The sequence below is a fragment of the Coturnix japonica genome, chromosome Z (genome assembly GCF_001577835.2).
Source record: "Coturnix japonica isolate 7356 chromosome Z, Coturnix japonica 2.1, whole genome shotgun sequence".
NCBI classification, from domain to species: Eukaryota; Metazoa; Chordata; class Aves; order Galliformes; family Phasianidae; genus Coturnix; species Coturnix japonica.
Window position 1 is genome coordinate 18,110,416 of NC_029547.1, and position 21,346 is coordinate 18,131,761.

The 21,346-nt window shown below is 39.6% G+C and overlaps 1 protein-coding gene across 2 annotated transcripts in view; it reads right to left on the bottom strand.

The window, feature by feature from the left end:
• Window positions 1-10,160: 10,160 nt before the first annotated feature.
• The window catches only part of LOC107305997 (chondroitin sulfate proteoglycan 4-like), a 32,253-nt gene continuing 21,067 nt past the window's right edge, over window positions 10,161-21,346 (bottom strand). For both annotated transcript variants that reach the window (XM_032441314.1, XM_015848733.2), the window contains 3 exons: window positions 18,193-18,365; window positions 14,764-14,947; window positions 10,161-14,272 (listed from right to left, as the gene is read on the bottom strand). In XM_032441314.1, coding sequence (XP_032297205.1) covers window positions 12,219-14,272; window positions 14,764-14,947; window positions 18,193-18,365 — 2,411 coding nt within the window. In that variant the 3' untranslated portion in view covers window positions 10,161-12,218. The remainder of the gene's footprint in view (window positions 14,273-14,763; window positions 14,948-18,192; window positions 18,366-21,346) is intronic.

Here is a 21,346-nt window from a genome sequence, read left to right on the forward strand (position 1 = left end):
GGTTCTGTGGCATGAACCAAGAAGAAAAGCTACCTGTTCTGTGGAGGATGAACAATGGAAGAAGAGAAAAGGAAAAGGGCATGCGCAGATGTGTCTTATGGGGCTCTGGTGTCCTGAATGGGCCCTTCCCTTTGTGGTGGGATAAGGAGAGCGTTGCCACGGGCTGTGAGACCACCTGTGTGTGGCACAGTGATGTGCTCCTGAGCAGAAATGCAAAGGCCGAGCAGCTCAGCCTCCAACCCTGCCTTTGCCTCCCAGTCCCTGAAAAACATCCTGCAGGGACCTCTGCTTTCTGATCAGCTTCATTATCACTCATAGGTAACCTTATTAACAGCAACTCATTTTCCATTATCTATACTTTCCTAAGGCAATATGGCTGGTTTTCATCACATTATACAAAATAAAGATGTCAAAAAGAAAGTTAGCCTACAACGCTTCTGACAGTTTAGTGCAGGTGAAGCTGAAGATTTTTGCTCAGAGATGAAAATAAAAATGGAGGCAAAGAGAAGATCAGCATTTATTTAGTCACTGCTTCTGGCATCTTTGTTTCTTAGCCTGATTGTTTTTTTGATACCTTCGTATTTAGGCCTTGGAGATGTGAGTAAATGGTTGCTCCACTAATACACCTCATCTAAAGACAAGGACAAAATCAGTAACTGTTAGAAGCCAGAATTTCTACCATCTAGATCCTTCTATACATTTATTACCTCTTTCCTACACTTCAGGGCAGGTGTTCACAGAGTTTCTTCTGAGTTTCTTCCCTTTTGTTCCTGCATGCTGCTAAGCCAGAGTCCTTGAATAAAAATATACCTTTTGTTTAAAAAGGACATTAGTACATCAACTTCAACTGAAATAAGTGTGATTGAAGTACAAGCTTATATTTCTCTGTAAAAACAAGTCACCATTATTTTCTGGGTAACTAAAGGGGTAGGTGTCGTGATGCAGAGGTCTCAGACAGGACTAACCACAAACATGTCATTCAGTATTTGCTGTGATGTTGAGAGAGGGAAGTCAGTCTGCCTTTCTCGTTTTAAAGCTAAAGGTCAGATTTGAAACATTTTCAGGTTATTAGCAAAGTTAAGGTTCTTGCCCCCAAAATATAAATACTCTTCTCTGAATATATATGCCAAAATACACAGTTCTGTGCAACCAAGCTCTCCATTATTTTGAAAGATAGCCCAGTTGGGGTTGCTTATCTTTATAATTGAATAAGAAACAGGTTCCTTCTGGACAGTGTTATTATCGAATGACTCTGAAAGGTGAAGACTACTGAATTACTGAATCTATATTAAATTCTACTCATAGAAAATGTAGAAAACCCACTACAAATCTGTTCCTGCTAAACATATTTTTGCTCTTAATTTGTGACTGAAGCTTTAAAGGAATTACCTCATTGTTTTCACCCTGACAGTTTAGCTAACACAGTTAAAAATAGCAGTGAGGAAGAATGCATGAATTTTTTTTTTTAAAAAAAGTCTGTTTTTCCTTGCATTTTGTCTCCTTTAATGTGCCAAATGCATTTATTTCCAGGCTAGGAATCTCAGAACAGGCACACAGAACCTGTCATGTGAGGCTCAATATCAGAAATACAGCAATACCAAAAAGATGGCATTAGGGACACTCGAGTCACTCTTGTTTGCAAACAAAACAAAGCAAACAGAAATCCTCCATAGTTTAATGGTCTAAAAAAAATTAAATTAACCCCTTTCATTATGGAAAGGTTACTTAGACTGCATATACCCCAGAGATTATGGCCTTTTTACCAATTACTCTGGTAATTGTCAATGATATGGACACCTGTTCTCTGGACACACAGCTCAGGCCACCATGTTCATTTCATCTGGGACACTAAACAGCAACCAGATGGCTGCTGATTATAAGCCTTTTAGGAAATTGAAACTGAAGTGGGAAACTGTGTGTGCTATTCTCAGTTTCTCAAGAATATGAGCTGCATACATGCAGTGAAAATCTAGAACAAAAGAGCTATATTTTCCTCCTGTGCCACTGATACTTACTTGCCTCACTCTCTAAGGTAGCACAGTAATAATATCAACATCAATTCTACTACTAATAAATAAGCTCTTTCAGGAATACATGCCAATGTCCTTGTGAAAAGAAGTATACATTTCTTCTGTATATGTGTGCTGAAGCACCTGAAGCAGATCCACACAGGGCAGAAAGAGAAGTACGCCATGTTGGACTTTGGCACAATGCACAGGCTGCAACCAGAAAGTGACTTGCCTCTTTCAGTGCAAGTATCAGTTAACAAAAGCCCACGCTAGCATTAGGCAACCCTTCCTTTCCTGCTTTTTCCTTCCAAATCTTTATTTTTCAAGTTAAAGACTCACTAGATGGAGAAAAACTTCTGGGATGAAGACAACCTGAGGCAGTGGGTCAGACATTTAAAACCTAAAGCAGCTCCAGATAGGCACAAAAATCTTTTAAACATAATTTTAGCAGATTGTTTCCATGTAGCTGAGTCATACAGCTCAATCTTTCAATTTATGCACCACTTGAAAACTTCTTTGTACTCCCAAACGGTTCTTCCCTTTTAGCTTGGTTGTGTAAAGGAACAACCCCTGTGCAACTGTGCCATCTGCCCGCCTCTCATCTCCAAAGTCAGTGATGCGGCCAACTACAACATCCAACTACAGAAGGGATGCAAGGTCTTTAAGATTTGACATTCTTACAAGTTCTGTGAAAGCTGGCAGCTGGAAAGAGGAAAGAAGCCCAGTTTAGTGCCTCCTCCTTGTGTAGGAAATACAGGCACAATCCTTCATCTTCTCTGTTTGAAGAGGGAGCAGCTATCTGACCAGTGCATACGCATATTTTGGCTGGTTTGTTAAGACACGCAGCTCTGAATCAGACAAAAGATGCAATGAAACTGCGTAAGATAGGTATGAAGGAGCTGACGGTGAACCAGAGGAAGAAGGGACTAAAACACGGTTCCCAGGGAAGTTAGGTCTCATCTGTTTTGCTGATAGTCTTCTTTCAGGGATTCTCTTTAAGGATAAGACTACCTTTTTCACAAAGACTAGGAAAGGAGAATACTGATATTCTTAGCCACAGTGTCAGATCGATTGTGGTTTTAGTTATATATCAAACAATTGAAAGGAATATCAACACAGCTGAGAAAATGGGAAACCCCTCGAGGTCCCACAAAACTCAATGAAGAGGTGTCAGCATTATACTAATGCACTTTTTGCGCCACCTTGTAACATCTCACACAATTGTTACCATATGCAAAAGGTGGCTATGTATTGTGGATTAAATATTTGAGCCAACACAATATCATGCCAGCTTCCTGTTAAATATTGTTCTCAGTATGCTTGTCAAGGGGCCTTTCTATCACTCTCTGGGCTTAGCAGTGTTGTCCCCAGCTCATCTGTAGCGCAAACATACAGCTGTTTATATCACTTCCAGATTAATAAAGAAACAGTTTCTGACGTACTCTGACATGAGAAAACTGACAGTGAGTCATCAAGGATATTGAAGATAACCAAGCACCCTTGTAATATTACTTCTACACTCAGAAAAATAGTTTCTATTAAGAGAACTGCAGCAATGCCAGGCAGCGTCTGAGAAGGCTGTCTCTTGCATTTTGTAAAAACAGGCCAAAATATGCTCATATTTTCTTTTAAGGTGGGCCCAGGGCAGCTCAAAACCAGCATGGGTTACACAAAACAGTGTGGTTTTGTATTGTACACATCTGAGAGAGAGAATCTGCTGGGGTAGATTCACATCTGCTGCCAGCTGAGCAATTTTACTGGGTGTTAGAATAACATTAGGAGCTGGTGCAGCAATGGGAAAACAACATGTCAAGAAAGAAGCAGGCATAGCCGCATGTAACTCATTAAAACTGGAAAACAAAGTAAGTATTGTCACAAAAGCAATGGGAAAACATGTCTGTTGGGTAGCTGCTGGGTAACAGTAAAACGTCAGTAAAATGGTTTTGCTTGAGACTGTCATGATATGATTTCTGTGAGACTGTTTATCTGAAAACAGAAAACAAAAACATCAAAAGCTGTAAAAAAACAATGGGTAAAAAGCCTCTGTCATTAACATCTAAGGGCAGCTCTCTGGAGAAGAAAATTTATGCAGTGCCTTTGTCAGAGCAGATCTGAATGCTCAGACACCACCACTCTGAGTGCCAGTGTCTGTATATAACATTTTAAAATAAAATCTGCTAGCTAGTGGGTTTGCTTAAACTCAGATTTCCCTAATTATATATGAGTGTCCCAGACAATAAGCGTATGGAAAAGCATCCTTACCTGACTGAGCCTTGCAAATACAGTGGCAATTTGTTCTCTTTGTTAATGCTGCCCAAGTGCTGCCTGGAGCAGAGGGCCAAGACTTCGCTACCCCTTCAGCTGCTGCATTTATATTGCCACTGGCAGAAATAGGTCTGTTAAGAGATTTGGAATGTGTTATTGCTGCCTAGTCCCATTGTCACTGCTGCAATCCTGGTTAAACTTGGCAGAATGGTGAGAAACTCTATGCTGAATTGCTAGCCCTGCCCCCAGCCCAAGGCATGTCCAAGAGCCAGCAGTGTGAGGATTTGGCCTCATGGCCCATCTGTGTGCAACACTATGGCCTTTCTGTGGGTCACTCTCTGTTGGGTGACCATTAGGCAGGTGTGGTGACACCCAAGGCCTTTTTGTGATTTAACTCTGCGTGAGAGCACTCGCTAGATGCTCCTCCTGTCTGTCTGCCTGTGGCTAACAGGAAGCAGGATCCTGGTGCCAATGGCACTCACATGTGCTACACCTCCATGATAGATCTCTCTGAGCTGAGAACCCAGTGAGGTTCCTGTCAACCAGCCAGTCCCCAGCTGGCTGTGCAGCTGTGTGCCTTTTAAACATTTATGTCATCTTCAAAGCACACAAGAGTCCTGTGGGTCTGCCCTGAACACGACAGAAATCACACATAAGATACCTTCATGAGGTATTTGCTAGATCCATCTTTGGCATTTCTTAGGCTCATCCTTTCAGCATACCCATTTTCTAGCCCCAGCTGCCCCTTGATTCCTACAGGAGGGCAGTCAGCCACAGAAGAATTGAGTTTGGGAGAATAAATAAATAAATAAATAAATAAAAAGCACAAAAAGGAAGTTAGATTTCTTACAGGAACTGGGTTTGTCTGGGTTTCACAGAGAACTGCCCTCTGGCCACAGCTGGCAGCTTGAGAATTCCCCAGCAGGGTAAAAGCAGGATCCTGCTAAACCAGAGCAAAGGAGCTCTGCACCAGGGCACGTCCAGCACCTCCCACAGAAGAGGGCTGCTCCGAAGGGCTGAAGAGTGACAGAGAGGTCCCCAGGGAGGCTTAACACTGAGTTATTAAGTGCCTGAAGTGTACCAGGCCCCAGGTGTGCTGCAGCCATGCTGGGGCTGGGGGAGGGCTGCCTCCTGGCAGTGGCAATACAAGAGGAACATCTTGAACCTACTGTTTTACATTTCAAGCATCCTGGTGAACCACAGAAATGGACACTGGGTATAACGTGTCTCTAAATGTAACTTGTGGATTCAGATTAGAGTAGGCCACAACTCAGGACAGTGGCGACCAGTAGTTACCACCCCACGTCTCCTGTGAGGCGTGGACAGAAGCACGGGGCTGAGGCCACATCCTGTATTCAGATCTCCCAGAATCCCAGGAATCAGAATGAAGGGGAAAGACGAAATGATCCTAAATTCAACAACCAGGAGAAAGGCGACTTAGAATCAGAAAACACTGACACTTCAGCTGAGCATTCCTAGGAGGGTGTAGTGCCCTGGTTGGATATTCCTGATTGATTAAGATGTGCTATGAAGTAAGAAACTCTTCTTCCAGCTGATTCATACTTCTGCTTACTTTGCCCCCAGTCTAATCTTAGTTATAACACTGATCTTTAACTGTTTTCTGAAGCCATGTGTAAATGAGAATGATCCTCAAGCTACTTCCCTGTTTGTTTTTTTTTAAGGGGCTAAGCTCAGGCCCATCTTTATCTGTGTTAGTTTGCTGCTCTGAGTCAGAACCTCTGCCACCATTCTTTCAAATAACCTTTCAGCATTTGCAACTAACTAGAGTTACCATTAATCATTAATTGTGATTGCAATCAGTCAGAACCTCAGGTAAGTTCACCCTGTTCCCTTCTGCAGTTTGACCAAGAGCACGGCAGCTCTGTTTTTACGGCAATATTCATGCCAACAGGCTTTAACATCTCTCTTGTTTCCTGGCCAACACTTGTCAGCAAGACTGGGCAACACTTATAAAATGAAAAATCTTTGTGATCTGATCTGATCAATCCCCACCACTGGACTTCTTTACAGCCAGCCATCAAGTCAACATTGAGCATTGTTATGCCATAGCAGGTTCAATTCTACTGAATCTCCTGCCAGCTGCAGAGGAATGCATAAAAAACAGCTAACTGAACTTCTCTCCTTACATGGCAAGAGAACTCTTCATCTCAATTCTTGTTCTTCTGGCAATGAAGTGACATGTGGCATGTTACAAGCATGTGGAACTTCTACATCATTTCTGCCTTTCAAAGAAGCAAGTTTTCTTCAAAATGACTGTGTCCCCATCCTGTTCTCCTGGCTCCCCCCACACTAACAAACATGTTCCCCAGTACTTCCTGATAGCAAAGCAGCTCTCCTGGAGGCTTTGCATGTCTGAAAACAACTGTACATTTCTCTGAACTACTTATTTAACCTCGTTTATATATACTTGAACCTGAAATGTGTACTTTTGATATCTCTGATTATTTTAAAAATCTGCCTAGAATCTCATTCAGACACGCTTTCCCGTACTATACAAGCAAATTGCTATGTGATGACTTTGATGGGTCATACACTATAAGCTACACCACTGACTTATTCTGTGCTGTTTGCCTGTGCTCTTTCAGGCAGTTCTGATGCACAGTCACATGCCTTAACAATGCCCAGTATCCATTTTCCCCCAGTGAACTTATCAGATGTGATGCTCTTCTCCCTGCATGGCTTTGAAAACGTGATGTGGCTAAAACTTCAGTCTGCGAACAACGTCACATTTAGGTGGTGGTTACAAGCATGTAGGAAGTATTACCACAAGAATAGCCAAGAAGCAAGACTGGAAATGAGGAAATGAGCATGCAAAGCAAGCATTTCACCATACCACGTCTCCCTACGAACAGATGTGAAACTATACATTGCAGTGAAAGAACATACTGGTCCAGGACTGGAAATGGGGTAGGCTGGCTCTGGAAGAAACGACTGTTTGAAACAAGTGAAGATAAATTAAAGAGTTTGTGTTGAATATGCCAGAACAATTATTTTCAGCATCTTTAAAAATATTCACAGAATGTATTTCAACAGAACATCAAAAGTGTAGGCTTGAAAAAAACAAGAAACAATGGTGCTTAGCATTAAGCACCCACTACCACTGTAGTGGATTTGCTGCTGAATTTGGTCTAACAGGTCTTAACAGGCTGAAGCAATGAAAGTTGTAGCTAGGACTTACAGGTTTCTGTGTCAAGATGCTGCGTCATGGCCTGGGGGAGGCTGCTCCCCTGCTGCCACCAGAATTACTGACATTTCAAAAAAGGAGTTCCTTATCTCAGGCTACAGAAACAACAACAAACCATCCAAGTTCTGATTAAAGAAAAAATCCAGTTAAAGAAAGCATCTGGTGCAACATGGGGTAATAATACCTTAATGTGGTATCCTGAAATTGGGAGGCAGTTATTAGTATAAAGTAAGTTTAAAATTCTATCCATCTAAATCACATTCACATAATCCTTTTTGCTCCAGTTTAACAATTCTCCTTCAGTGTAGCCAGAGTAGAAGGGTTATTTATTTTTGTAATTAGGAATATATGGATCAATTTTCAAGTGAGATCAGCATTTTCTGAACATCTGCAGAATGGTTTATAGTCAGCTCCAGTGCTGGCCTATGTCTCCCTGAGTGCCAGGTCACATACTCAGACCTCCCCCACAGAACCAACCAAGATGTACACTGCCTTATTCTCTGAGGCAAACGTAAGGTGCTTACATTTTTACTGTGTCTCGTTGATCACTGGGCACACAATTAGTATTAAAACAGCTCTGTAGTTCAACATGACCGATGCAGATGGCTGACAGGTATCAAGAGCCTCATCCTGCTGCCTTTTGAAACAGGGACAAAACAGCATTAATATACATTAACATTTAAGAATCTGGTACTTCAAGATATCCTAAGCATGTGTAGTGAAATAACATTAAACTTCTTCAAATACACCCAATACAGTGCTGCTTCAGAAAGTCCAAATCACAGAATCACAGGGGTTGGAAAGGACCTCAAGGGATCATTGAGTCCAACCCTGCTGCCAAAGCATCTTCCCTGCAGCAGGTCACACAGATGAGTCTTGAATGTCTTCAGAGAATGAAACTTCACACTCTGTGTGAAACCTGTTCCAGTGTTCCATCACCCTTACCATAAATTTCTTCTGCATGTTAGTATGGAACTTCCCGTGTTCAAGTTTTAGGCCATTACTCCTTGTCCTATTGATACACGCCACCAAGAAGAGCCTGGCCTCTTCCATTTGCTTCCCATCTCCCTTTAGATATTTATAAACATTAATGAGATCTCCTTTCAGTCTTTTTATCTCCAGGCTGAACAGACCCTGGTTGCTGAGCCTGTCCTCATACAGGAGATGTTCCAGACCTTTTATTATCTTTGTGGTCCTCTACTGGACTCCTTCTAGGAGATCTGTATTTTCTGAACTGGGGAGCCCAGAACTGGACAGAGTCCTCCAGATGTCACCTCCCCAGGGCAGAGCAGAGTGAGAGGATCAGTTCTCTTAACTTGTTGGCCACTCTTTTTAATGCACCCCAGGATACCTTCTTGGCCACCAAGGCGTGCTGCTGGATCATGGCCAACCTGTTGTCCACCATGAAACCCAGGTCCTCCTCTGCAGAGGAGCATGATTTCTCCTTGGTGAATCCATGTTGACTACTGCTGATAACCTTCTTGCCTTCCAATTACTTGGTGATGGCACCCAGAACAAGTTGTCCCATTGCCATCCAGGGATGGAGGTGAGGCTGACTGGCTTGAAATTAATGCATAAATTTTACATTCACGCCCATGTTGAACAGGGCCAAGTGGACACATAATGAGGTTCCACTTTTTTTCCAGCCATATGTACTATGTTAGAGGCACAATGCTGCACACAGAACACAGACCTTGCATGTGCCTAATTTAAAAAACATCTGAGTACTTGTTAGAACACTGCTACTGGCAGCGGAGTTCTGGTGTGTTCCTGCATTGCAGTACTTTACAGATCTTTAAAGAAAACACAAAAGCTTAAGCACATAGACTATAAACAAACAGACTATATATATATATATATATTGCAGATTTTATGTATGTTTTCAAGGCTATTTTATGCTGTAGTTTAAAACCACATTTAGTAAGAAAACGAATCCTTCATAAACCCCATCTACATAAAACAAAATAAACAGCTGTAGTGCTAGGGAAACAACCAAAAAATTCAAACCAGATCTTGGCCATAAACTATTTGTTCCTGGAATCACAAAAAGAACCCATAAGTACAAATCATTTGTTTTCCAGGTAGTTTTTTGATTTATAGTTATTTGTAGAAACCCAGGATAAAATTCATCTAAGCGAGTCAGTGCCATTTCAGAGTTGGACTTCTAGTCTAAGCCAGTCACTTGAGCTCTTTAGAGACAACAAGAAGATGGACAAATCAAAAGAATCATTCATCTCACCTATATTAAATATCTAAGTAAGAATAAGATAAACCATTCTCTGCCAAAGGCTATTCTGCCTTGCTTAGTGGGAAAGTGTAAGGCACTCTTTTTTTTAAATAGGACTCTGGTTATGATACTAAAGTAAAATCCAGATGTAATCATCAATTATAATATCAAAGAGAGCATTTTATACGAAACCCAGCAATCAGTTTTGCAATATACTTCTCCATAGAGAGTTCTCATCCAAAAGTTCAATAGTATGGCAAGTATTATGGCACGGCTGCGTAACAGCAGCACTGGGAGAGCAAACTAAATGCTGGTACACATCACTGATGAATCCGGTCTTTAGGATTTTGTTAAAGAAAAAAGTCAGTGCTTTAGAAACTGAGCCCTGTACTTAAAATACAACTCATAGTGCAGGTTCTACTTGAAGTAAACTTCTGTTGTGAGGCAGAAGCAATTCCAAAACAAAGAAAAAGAGTTTACTTTATTATGCTTACACAAACAAAAGACAGCAAAAATTCAGCAATCTTCTCTGTACTTGTTGCTCAGAGGATACAAATACAGACATTCGGAGGGTCCATCCAGTTCTGAAGTTCTAATTGCATTACTTTTTTTTTAATCATTTGATAATATATACCATCACCACCATTGCAGTAGCCCTATTTTCCATCTCTACTTCCATCTGCTACTGGCTAAACGGTGTTGGAGGAAGGGTATCGCAAATGCTCTGCTGACAGCTGGGATCTGGAGGAAGTTGCTGTTTGCTTGGTGATAGCAAACAAGGTCTCAGGAAATGGCAGGAGACTACAACTGCACCTCCACAAAGATGCTAGGGTGTCCCTGCAATGGCCGACAGCACCACCTCTCTGGCTGAGAGTTTCTAAAATAGTAGCAAAGGTTCTGTTGTTGCTTTGTTTGTTTTTAACTAGAAAGGCCTGCACTGCATGCCTGTAAGTCCATCTGGGACATCTCAAATCCCAGCCTCTTACACTGAGGTGATCTCAAGCCTGCTTACAGTGGCATCAAGGAAAAATGGTAATTACAAGCAAAAATTGCATAATATGCTTCAAATACATTTTAGTTTGAGTACACGAAGGTTTCATATCTTTTGTCACCAGCGCTCCACTAACTCAAACAGCTGAAAATGTTGTCTGCATATTTTCCACTGACACTGACCTGGCAGCAGGCTCTGAACAATGCACTGCTTTAAAAATGTCTCTAACTGGGCATGCTACTCAAGTATTTAGGTCCTGGGACACAGCAGTAAGCAGAGGTTTAGTCTGGCCCTTCTCACTGGTAAACATTTCTCTCAACTGAAATATGTCAATGCAGAAACACAATTAATCAACAGCAGAAAAAGACATCCAAAACAAACTACTTTGAAATTAATAGCACCAAGGACGTGTAGGCCCATACATCCATTCTATAAAAGCAAAACCAGCAGCAATTTGGCTAAAACAAAAGTATCATTCCAGTGTTAACAGTAACAATGCAGCAGTGAGACATTTTCAGACGGCGTGGTTACAGAGGAGCTAAATGGAAGCTGTTACAGCACAGTACAAAAATATATGAGAAGTTCAGTGGTCATTTTGTCCTCTGAAGTCAATAAGAATTTTGCTGTTGTTTTCAGTGGAAGAAAGAATGGACCTTAACATGAGACTGCACATCACTGTTCACTTTCATAAATACAAAACCATGATCTTTACATCATCTTTAGCCCTTAGCAAAGGATGTGAAATTTGATATGTTCTTCCAGACATAAGCTGAGCCTGAAGATAATTTGGCAAGCAGGTTGACTGGCAGAGACACAGATTTTGCCATGTGGATTAGAGACCACAGATGCATTTTACCAGTCTGCAGATATTAAGGCTAGAGCTCAGCAACAAATCAGGAAAACACAAAGCAAACAATCAAAAAGCAGCCACCTCACAGTAAGCATTTTATCAGAACCCTTACTTACAGCTGCTGTCATAGAATTATTGCTGAAATGAATTCTCGATTTCAAGCTCACTGACCCAGATGAACACCTGGCAAAACAACGACAGCTTTGTTTCTTTAGTATTGGCCTCTGAACAGCCACTGGGTCAAAATGATATTATCGAGATTAGCACCTTGACGACTACTTGTAAAAACAGTTTCAAGTTCCTAAAAGAGAAGTACCAGTTCAGGAAAGAACACTGGATCTTTGCAGCAAAATTAGTTCTTCAAAATAATAATAATGTTAAAATAGATATAATCCATGATAGTACATTTTACTTTACCGCTGTCATGAAAAATAAAAAATACGGCATACACAGGGTGCACTAAAATTCTGCATCTGATGAGGAGGGAAAACTTAATTTATGGCCATTGTAACCAATAAGAGTACCATTATTTCACAGATATCTAGGTTTCACCTAGCAAACAATGCACCATTTGACCTATTATAAATATGCATAATAAAGAATTGTATATCAGTAAGGTACGTTCTCCTTTCTACATTACATCAAGTGGCATGAACAAAGATGGCCATGAACTACACCCAGTACTGACTGCGCTTCAAAGTTGGGTTTGTTTTTCGACAGTATTGGATCATTTCAGGATCTAGGTTTAACCAGCTATTTTGCAAAGGCTGTTCTACAGTTGGAGGATGCATCATAGGAAGCAGCTGTTCATGTCTTGCTGCCATCAGTGCAGAGGATGTATTTCCCTCAGCTCCCTTCAGGAGAGGGGTCACTGTAACAGCAGGTACAGTCAAGCTTCGTTCTAGACAATGACTTGGACTACTGAGGACTACATTTGTTTGATTTTTGACAAGTGGTTTTGCCTTCTCTTTCTTCTGACACATTAGCAAAATGCACACAGAAATAACAGCAATAATGAGTAACACAGACACCAGGACCAGGGGTATAATGATGTACCAAGGGTTGCTGCTTTCACCTACTTGCTCTCTGGAACTCATGGCATTAACCTGATCTGTGGTCTCAGTCCCCGCAGATCCCCTTGTTCCCACTGCCAGATTTAGTGATGGACCTTCTTCAAGTTGATTTCCCCAGCGTTTCCGACCTAACCACATGCCTGGAGCAGTCTTCTTTGGTGCTACTGTAGGCACTTCATCATGGGAGAAAACTAGCATCCGGCCATTTGAGGTAGTTGGAATCTTTAAAGTGGTCATACTGGTTATGATAGGCACTTCAGCTGTAAAATTCTGCACAAGAGGAGGACTGCATGGCACTATGGAATACTCAAAATGGCCAACAGCGGGCTGCACGTCATCTGCCCTGAGCACAAATGTGAATGAATCATTTAACAGATCAATGCCTGTCATATTGGTATCTATGCTGAGAAGCACAGCACCTCCATCGATGTCAGTTTGGGTGAATGTCTGAATATCTTCAAACACTGCATCATTCACAAACCTTTTTTTTACAATCCTCCCATGAGCTGGGGGCACTATCACTTCAAATCTAGGATTACTGTTTGTTAAATTGGCTAGCTCAGAAGCATCCAGGTCATTCCTTCTGAGTTTATAAACTGCTTGATTTGAAATCTGCATGTCAGACACAACTTGCACTAAAGGCTTCATTGTGATGTTCAGCACTTGTTCTGTTAGATTACTTTCTGCAGTGAATATCATAAACACCAGTACTTCTTTGAACATGGTGAAATTTGACAGATGGTAAGAAAGTCTTCCTGAGTTCAAATCTGCCTGTTCAAATTTAGTCACCTGCTCATTTTCAATCATCAGGTGCCCATACTTGAGGGGTTGAGTTATTTCATACATGATATTAGTGCTTTTTCCATTTGTGACAGCTGAAAGCTGTGTGTTAGTAATAGTGACAGATGTCTGGCCCTGCAGAAGTGCAACATCCGTAAGGTTGACAAGGACAAGAGCAATTGGTACAACTTCAAGACTGAAAAGTTTGTATAAAGGACGATGTTTACCATCAGTCACACTGAAATAAAACACCCCAGAAGAAGAACTTCCATCCTGTACAAACCATACCCTACCACTGTCAATATCAGCTTGTGTGAAATCCTGTATAGAGATACTCAGATTGCTCTTCATTGCTAAATAACCATTATTGGGGTTGCTAACAATGGAATATTTGAGCTCTGCTGGGGTGTTGTCTAGGTCTTCAACTTTCAGATTCTCTGACCCCAGCACTGACATATCTCCCTGCAGGACTTTCAGGTGCAGCCTTTTAGTCTTCAGTTCTGGTGGTTGATCATTCACTGGAATAACAGTGATATTAAACACCTCTTCTAAAACTTCACCATGGGGCTTTGTTGCAGACATGGTCTTTAGGTTTAACCAAACAGCAAAAGTGAAATTGTCCATAAGCGATTCAGAATTATCATGCACATACACAATTCCAAACTTGTTCAGTATATATTGTGAGAAATTAGGTTTTTCTTTTGTAACGTTTCTTTCTCCAACAATTACTGTGCCATGCTGGGGTAAAGACACAACTTGATACCAGACTTCATACATGGAGCGTTGTCCTTCAGGTAGCTTAATCAATAGATTTGAAGCATCTAAATGTGTTTTGTTGATTAATATTCTGCCTCCTTCCTGGACTACAGTACCTAGCAGAAAGGAAAAGAGAGTCTTAGAAACTCGGTATTTTGACTTTGCAATGTTTCAAAAATTGATAATGCTCAAAATAGAGAACATGGAAAAAAATATTTTTCTTTCATGGAATCCTTGATTTCCATATGCCATAGCTAGATATATAATATAATTAATCTTAAAAGAGGTCTAAGCATAACTAACCAGGTTTTCTACCTGGAGCATCATTAATAATGGCATAATGGAGCATCATTAAAAAAATCTTAGTAACTCCATATATTGCTTTCATTATCTCTACCAAAATGGAAAATATCCACAACAGAAGCAGGAAGAACTGAGCAAACGTGGTTGATTGCATTTTTAAAGATGCAGTGATGCACCTACTTTCTAGACTACACCCTGTGATTAAAATACTCTGGTCATTTGATAATGAAGAAAAATGTTCCTTTGATTTTTCATGTTTGTTCATTGGAAGTCTAACAGATCCTACTCCATTTGCTATTTGTACCTGTATTTGCAAGAAGACGACTGTTCCGATCATGCCTGGGAATTTCATATGAAATGATGATATGGAACATCTGAGGATCCAGAATTGATGGTGGAGAAGAGACAGTAAACATAAAGAAATCTTCTGCACTCCAGTCAGCTAATTCTGCCTCTGAGTGCTCATACATGATCACACCTTCATTCACCTATTTTTGGGTAAAGAGAGCCGTAAGTAAAAAAGAAGAAGAATTTTAAATACAGAAGAGTAAGAACAGAAAACAGACCATTGTTTAAGAAAGGATTTCATACCTTAGTCTATGTACAATGACTGTGTACGTAGCTCATATTAAAAGACTGTCTTGTATTACTCTCTTTGAACAATTCTCTTTTTGTTAGACAAGCAAGCTTGAAAAAAGTGTCAGTACTAGACAAAACTGTTCCTAAGTTTAGACCTAAAAGCAAAAGCTAATATCTTCATACCAGGATTCTCATCAGCTGGAACTATACCAGAACAATGAGATTAGTACTTTAGTACACAGAAACTTCAATAGGATTCCTAAAAGCCAGAAAACTGTAATAATAACTATATCTCATTCAGTACATTCCACATTTGCTTGTCACTTCATTCACTGACCTGGAGAGAAGACAGTTACCTTCTAAATCCTTGGCAGCTTCTCTGGTAACTACTGACATGGCTTATATGTGTTAGTTTCTAATTGCCAAAGAGAGTCCTGTCCGATACGGTGTTGGTTTTAAGTCTGGAGCTTGTAATGCACTTCACACAACTTTGTAAACAAAACTGAGGGAACTTATCAGCAAATGTTCCCATGATTTGTGCTTAAAAGGTGTGAAAAATAAATTTTAAAAACTGCCTGTTGCAATCATGGGTGAAGCATTCATCATTTCAAAATCTGATCTGTAGCTATAGAGAGAGCTAATCCTGAAACCACTGTAACAGCCCCCCTGAGACCACCAGGGAAAAAGAGCTTTCAGGGTCAAGCTTTCTCAGCAGTCTCAAAAACAGTCAACCTTACTGTCAATAAACTTGTCATCAGGTTCATGTTTTCTCTATACTGAATCATAGAATCACAGGTTGGCCTGGGTTGAAAAGGATCACAATGATCAGTTTCAACTCCCCTGCCATGGGCAGGGTCGCCAGCCACCAGACCAGGCTGCTGAGAGCCACATCTAGCCTGGCCTTGAATGCCTCCAGGGATGGGACATCCACAACCTCCATACTGATTTAATTCTTAATAGCCATTATAGGACAAAGCACACAAAAGTGATATTAAAATAATATGTTGTTTCAAAACAATATTTCAAAGCATGGCACTACAACTTCAAGTGAAAGAAAGCAAATTAATGTATTAAGAATAGGCACAATATGCTTCTGATAAATTCGGTGGTGTTTATCAACTGTTAGTCTTCCTAGGGCTTTAGATTTTTAAATGCAAAACCATGCTAATATCTGGACTAGTAAGAATATGGAACTGGTGAGCATTGCCTTGTTTACCTCTGCAATGACTTCAAATATAATGAAGAACTTATGGACTTCTGCAAAATGAAAATACTTGTAACAAGTAACTACATCATAGTAAGCAATGTCAGAGAAAAAAAAATGCTTCTGTTCAGAACTACTGTGCTATTCTAGTGTGCTTAATGCACAATTGGTTTTCTTATATTGGCTGCAAAACAACTGTCCTTGAGAAATTCCATTAGAATGCAACTATTTTTTTTCTTTTTCTTTTCTGGCAAAGAAGCAATAAACCACTTGGAACATGGAAGAGTTTAGCACCATAGCAAAAGTGCTAACTTATTTTTATAATCTACCCATAAAGTAATTTTCAGAAGCAAAATTCTAAGTTCCACAACAAAGAGTTAAGTAAGTGAAACCAAAACCAAAGAAACTACATCAAAATACTTTTCAATTCTGATCAGATTTACAAGCTTTGAAAAAAGAAACTGAAATTCTTATTCTCTGCACAAATGAAAAATATAATGCCTGCAGTGTCATTTTTTCCCTGATATTGTGGCTATTGCCTGCTAGACAGTAAGTTTATTTTGGATCTCTTTTCTTCCCCTAATAGCAGGATACCTCAGTCTCTGCCAGAATAAATAGTGATCCAGTTAAGATACCTTAATTTTACCTGCAATGAGTCACATAGCTCTACCTGCTTGAAGTGAAAACGGCCAATACAAATACCCCCAACAGCAAATAGGGAGAATAGAATCACACAAATTATGACAGCTCAAATCCTTACACAACTTACAAAATTCAAAGCAAAGTTAGCTATACATTAGTAAGAACTAAATATATAGAAAAGAAGTGGCATGTTCTGCCATGGCACCATCCAATAAACATATGTAGATCTTGTTATCTGTAGGGATATTAAGAGATTAAAATGTTATTCTTAGATGAAAGATTTTCTGATATGCTTAACTGTTTCACTTAATGCTCATAAATATCATCCATTTTAGGAACAGAAGAGAATGGTGTCATTTGTCAGTTCACCTCCCTCATAATTTAAGAAAAAACTCAGCTCAGTAATTATTGCAATAAGAACAATAATGATGAGATTAGAACACAGTTTTAAGATAAATATTTTGTCTTCAATTTGTTTATACAGTTCAGGTGGAGATACATTCCACCACAGTCCTTGGTTAGGTTGTTTCAAAGTTTCATTTTATTAAATAAAAGTGCCAAACTTTTTTCTGTTTTGTTGGCCCCTCTTCCATTTCCAGATTTTCTCAGTCCTTTATTTCATTTTTTTAATCTCTAAATGTATATAAGACCAAATTGCCTCTTTATTGCTCCTACATTAAAGTCAAATATTGAGCTCCTTTTACCTCCCCTAGTCAGATTTTCTCAGCACACAGTTAGACTCTGCAAACAGACATAACCCTTTTTTTTTTTTCAGCTGCAGAATGTTTTCCATCAAGTTACACGAGCTGCCACGTTTTTAATCATTCAAGTATGAGACCCTGTATCACAGTTAAGATTCTTTAAACACTTAATATCACAGCCAATCAAGTCAATAAAAGCCTTCTTGGGGACACCCATGAGGACTGTGCACAGCTGAAACGAATCTGATACTTGGAGTTTTCATACAGCACAAGGCTACTCCTGCTGCCAAAAACTAAAGGCTTCCAACCTCTGACTGCTGGTTAATGGCACCAGAACAGTTCTTCTTGAAAAATACTGTTACAAGCAAAACAGAGGAAATTGCCAAGACTGCTAGTATTCAAAGAGAAGGGGGAAAAGGCTCCTCTTGCATTCATTACTACATGCCAGATATTTAATGACACAGCAAATGTGGACAATCACATTGATGGGTCACATATGTTTGGTTACTAAACAGATATAAATCAACCAGACAACGAAAAAACAATTGGGATGCCCTTTGAAATAACAATCTACTGCTGAAATATCCATTACAATGTAAATGCTTACCATAGACTGTGTAAAACTGAGGATTTCCTGAGTGGTATTATCAGAATTTGTTCTGATCAGCCTTCCAAGTTTGGGGGAAACTACAATCAGAAAATTTATAGTTCTGTTTCCTGCACTGGTCACATCACTGGTTACAGCTTTCAGATCATGTTGTGAAATAGGTTTCCTGGAACCTAAAAACCATCAATTAAAAGTTACTTAGATTTCAACAGCAGTTTTTCAAACAGAGTACAACCCACCCTCTCATCTGCATACTCTACTTAGCATTTTAATAATGCTCCGTGAGATCAGCAAATTTACCCTATTTTTGGTTACTTCCAGATAACACAATTCTTCCATAACATTTTCAATAAAAGCACATCAGTAGGAAGTATCCTTGTTTTACAGAAATGAAAAAAGTACAGTTCACTTCAGCATCTGTAATTGCTAAATGATAGCTTCTGCAAAAGCAATCTGAACAAAGGAGTAGGACATGTATAAGAAGCACTGTCCCTATACTATACATCTAAAAATAATTTCTAATTATAGCTGAAGTCAGTATTGGCAATGTATTTGGTAATCGCAGGTGCCCACAGACGGCCCAGTAATTTGGCTGAGAAGTCTTAACATGGTAAATCTTCTAATGAACACAGATAACCAAAACCATGAAGATTAAACCACATTTTATGAATAGGAAACATGATTTTTATCACATGAAACTGAAAAATAAATACTGAATTAAATAAATTAGGAAGGACACAAATAATGGTCTAAAGTGAAATAAAGTATTATTAAGATGGATGTACAACTGAGGAGTCCTTTAAATACACAGAACTGCACTAACCAGTACCTTCTGGCTTAAGGATTATAAAGAGCTCCCTGGAATTTAATCAAACCAGGTTGACAAAGCCAAACCTAATCATTTCCTAAAAGAAAAGAAAAAAAGTCCGTTTCAGCATTTCTTTTTATTTAATGATGAAGTTTCCTGATGGTATACACTCACAAACTAAACCTTATGTTTACTGATACACTGGGAAGAGCAGCAGATTTTCATAATCCTGCTCCTCCTGCCCCCACTTCTGCCTTTCTTTTTATGTCTTGCTTTTTTTTGAGCACCATGCTCCTGCAGGTACCAGTGCAGCATTTCAAGTAGTAGCAACTGAAATTATTCAGGTTTGCATTAACAATCCATCCCCACTACAAATCTACCTTCTGTTTTCAGGGTAATAACATAAAATCTTTCTCCTATAATATTCAGATGGAAAATCACAGTAATCAAACCAAAGAATGGAAATCTTTTGCAAGCTGTTCTTGCTTGTTTACACATAGTTGTGCTGTGGTTCAAAATCACATCTACTTTGAAACACAGTTGTTATAACAAAATGAACAAAAATAGCTTCTGGCTCTTTTGCCCTTTTTACCTTCCCATCGCTCTATGTACCAGTGTTGCTTAGAAAAGTGGAGCAGTCCCTCAGAGCTAGAAAAATTCTTTCACTGTCTAATTGAAGAAATCTCCCTTCTTCTCTCTACTATTCTTCTTCCTCTTTTGCATAGCAGACTCACAGGAAAGCACAAGTATGTGTTGAGCCTGTGGCAGATGTGATCAAGAATGTAGAACTGAGAACAAAAGTTCATCAGACCACGTGTATCTATAAACAGTTATTTCTCAACAACCTCATTAATGTAAAGCAGGCCCGGGCACCATAAAAAAATTAAGACAGAGTAACTCCCAAACATGGTTACACTGTGATGTGTTGTGATTATTTCAGTTGTTCACAAAACCCCTGTTCCTTCCCAAAAGACTTGACCTCACTCAGAAGCCAGGACTTGATCACAAGAAACTTTTCGGCATAGCAGAGGCTGAATTACAGATCAGGGCCACAGGCTCTGAAGTCTCTTGCAATGTTCTGTGAAATGAGATCCCGCTCAAACACAACCCTCTGAGTGTGGTCAACACACATAATGAAAGTAGATGAATACTTTTCTTCTGAGACACAAAAGACTTTTTCTGGCAGTTGCAGCAGTTCCGCTGTGGTCCAACCCCTTGACAAGGATAAGACCGGTTATTTGCCAGCCAACAGACTGGGTAAAGGATAGGGAAGTGTGATCACAGCTTGTCTGCTTCCCAGCACAAGAGCAAACAGTTTGCAAAAGTAGCACCACCCAATCTATGTAGAAAGGATCAGGGAGAGTGGATGGGTGATTCAGAGTAGGGCCAAGCTAATCCATACAAGCAGAACATAATAGCAACTATTATCAGTATCTAATTATTTTGGTCTCTGCTTTTAATGCCAGCATTTAAAATCAGGAAACTACTCTGGTACGATAATTTTCCATTCACTGCTGAACATTTATGGGTCATCTTGTCTGCTGACTGGCTTATACAACTATGTTTATGAATACCTATGATCCTTCTTTTCTTCTCGAAAAGCAACTCATCTAATTGAATCTTCAATTAATTGCTTCCTTGAAGACAGCAAACATTCATGTTCTAGATACCTAATATACATAAGAAGAGCTAATGTATTTATCACACAATGTAGTAAGCACACTGAATAAAATAAGCTGCGGTTGGACAGAAAAAATCTTAAACTCAATAAACAATTTTGCTGTATTCAGTGCAAAAGAAGACAGCAGTACATGCTCTTATGAAATTGCAAAACACTATGCTTGAAAGAATACTTTATTCCTACTCATTCAGACATGGCAAATTCTTCACAATATATTCCAGATTTATTTTCTTAGAGGAGAGATTCTTCAAGTTGTCTCAACATTAACATTTTCCTCACTGCTATAAAACACAACAAAGCACCAGCTGTTGTTTTTGTGTGTGTGAGTTAAGTGTCTGGCACCATCACTGTTTTAATTGTCATACCACAATAAGCAAGTACCACTGAAACCTGTAAAAATCCAAAATGTTTTTAAAATGAATCATGAAGAGAACAGGCAAAAAAGCCAACAATACTTTTCAATATCAAAAAAGAATGTTTGCTAACTCAAAGCAAGCAACAATTCAGTAAAAGTTGGAAGGTTAGACGAATACAGCTTGCAGTGCTGAAAGAAACAATCTATTTTCCAAGGTGCAGAACTGACAGAAAGTCTAGAGACTGTTCTACAGATACTTATCAGGCACACTTTTCTTACAATTATCTATGGCTTAAGACAGAATTCCTGT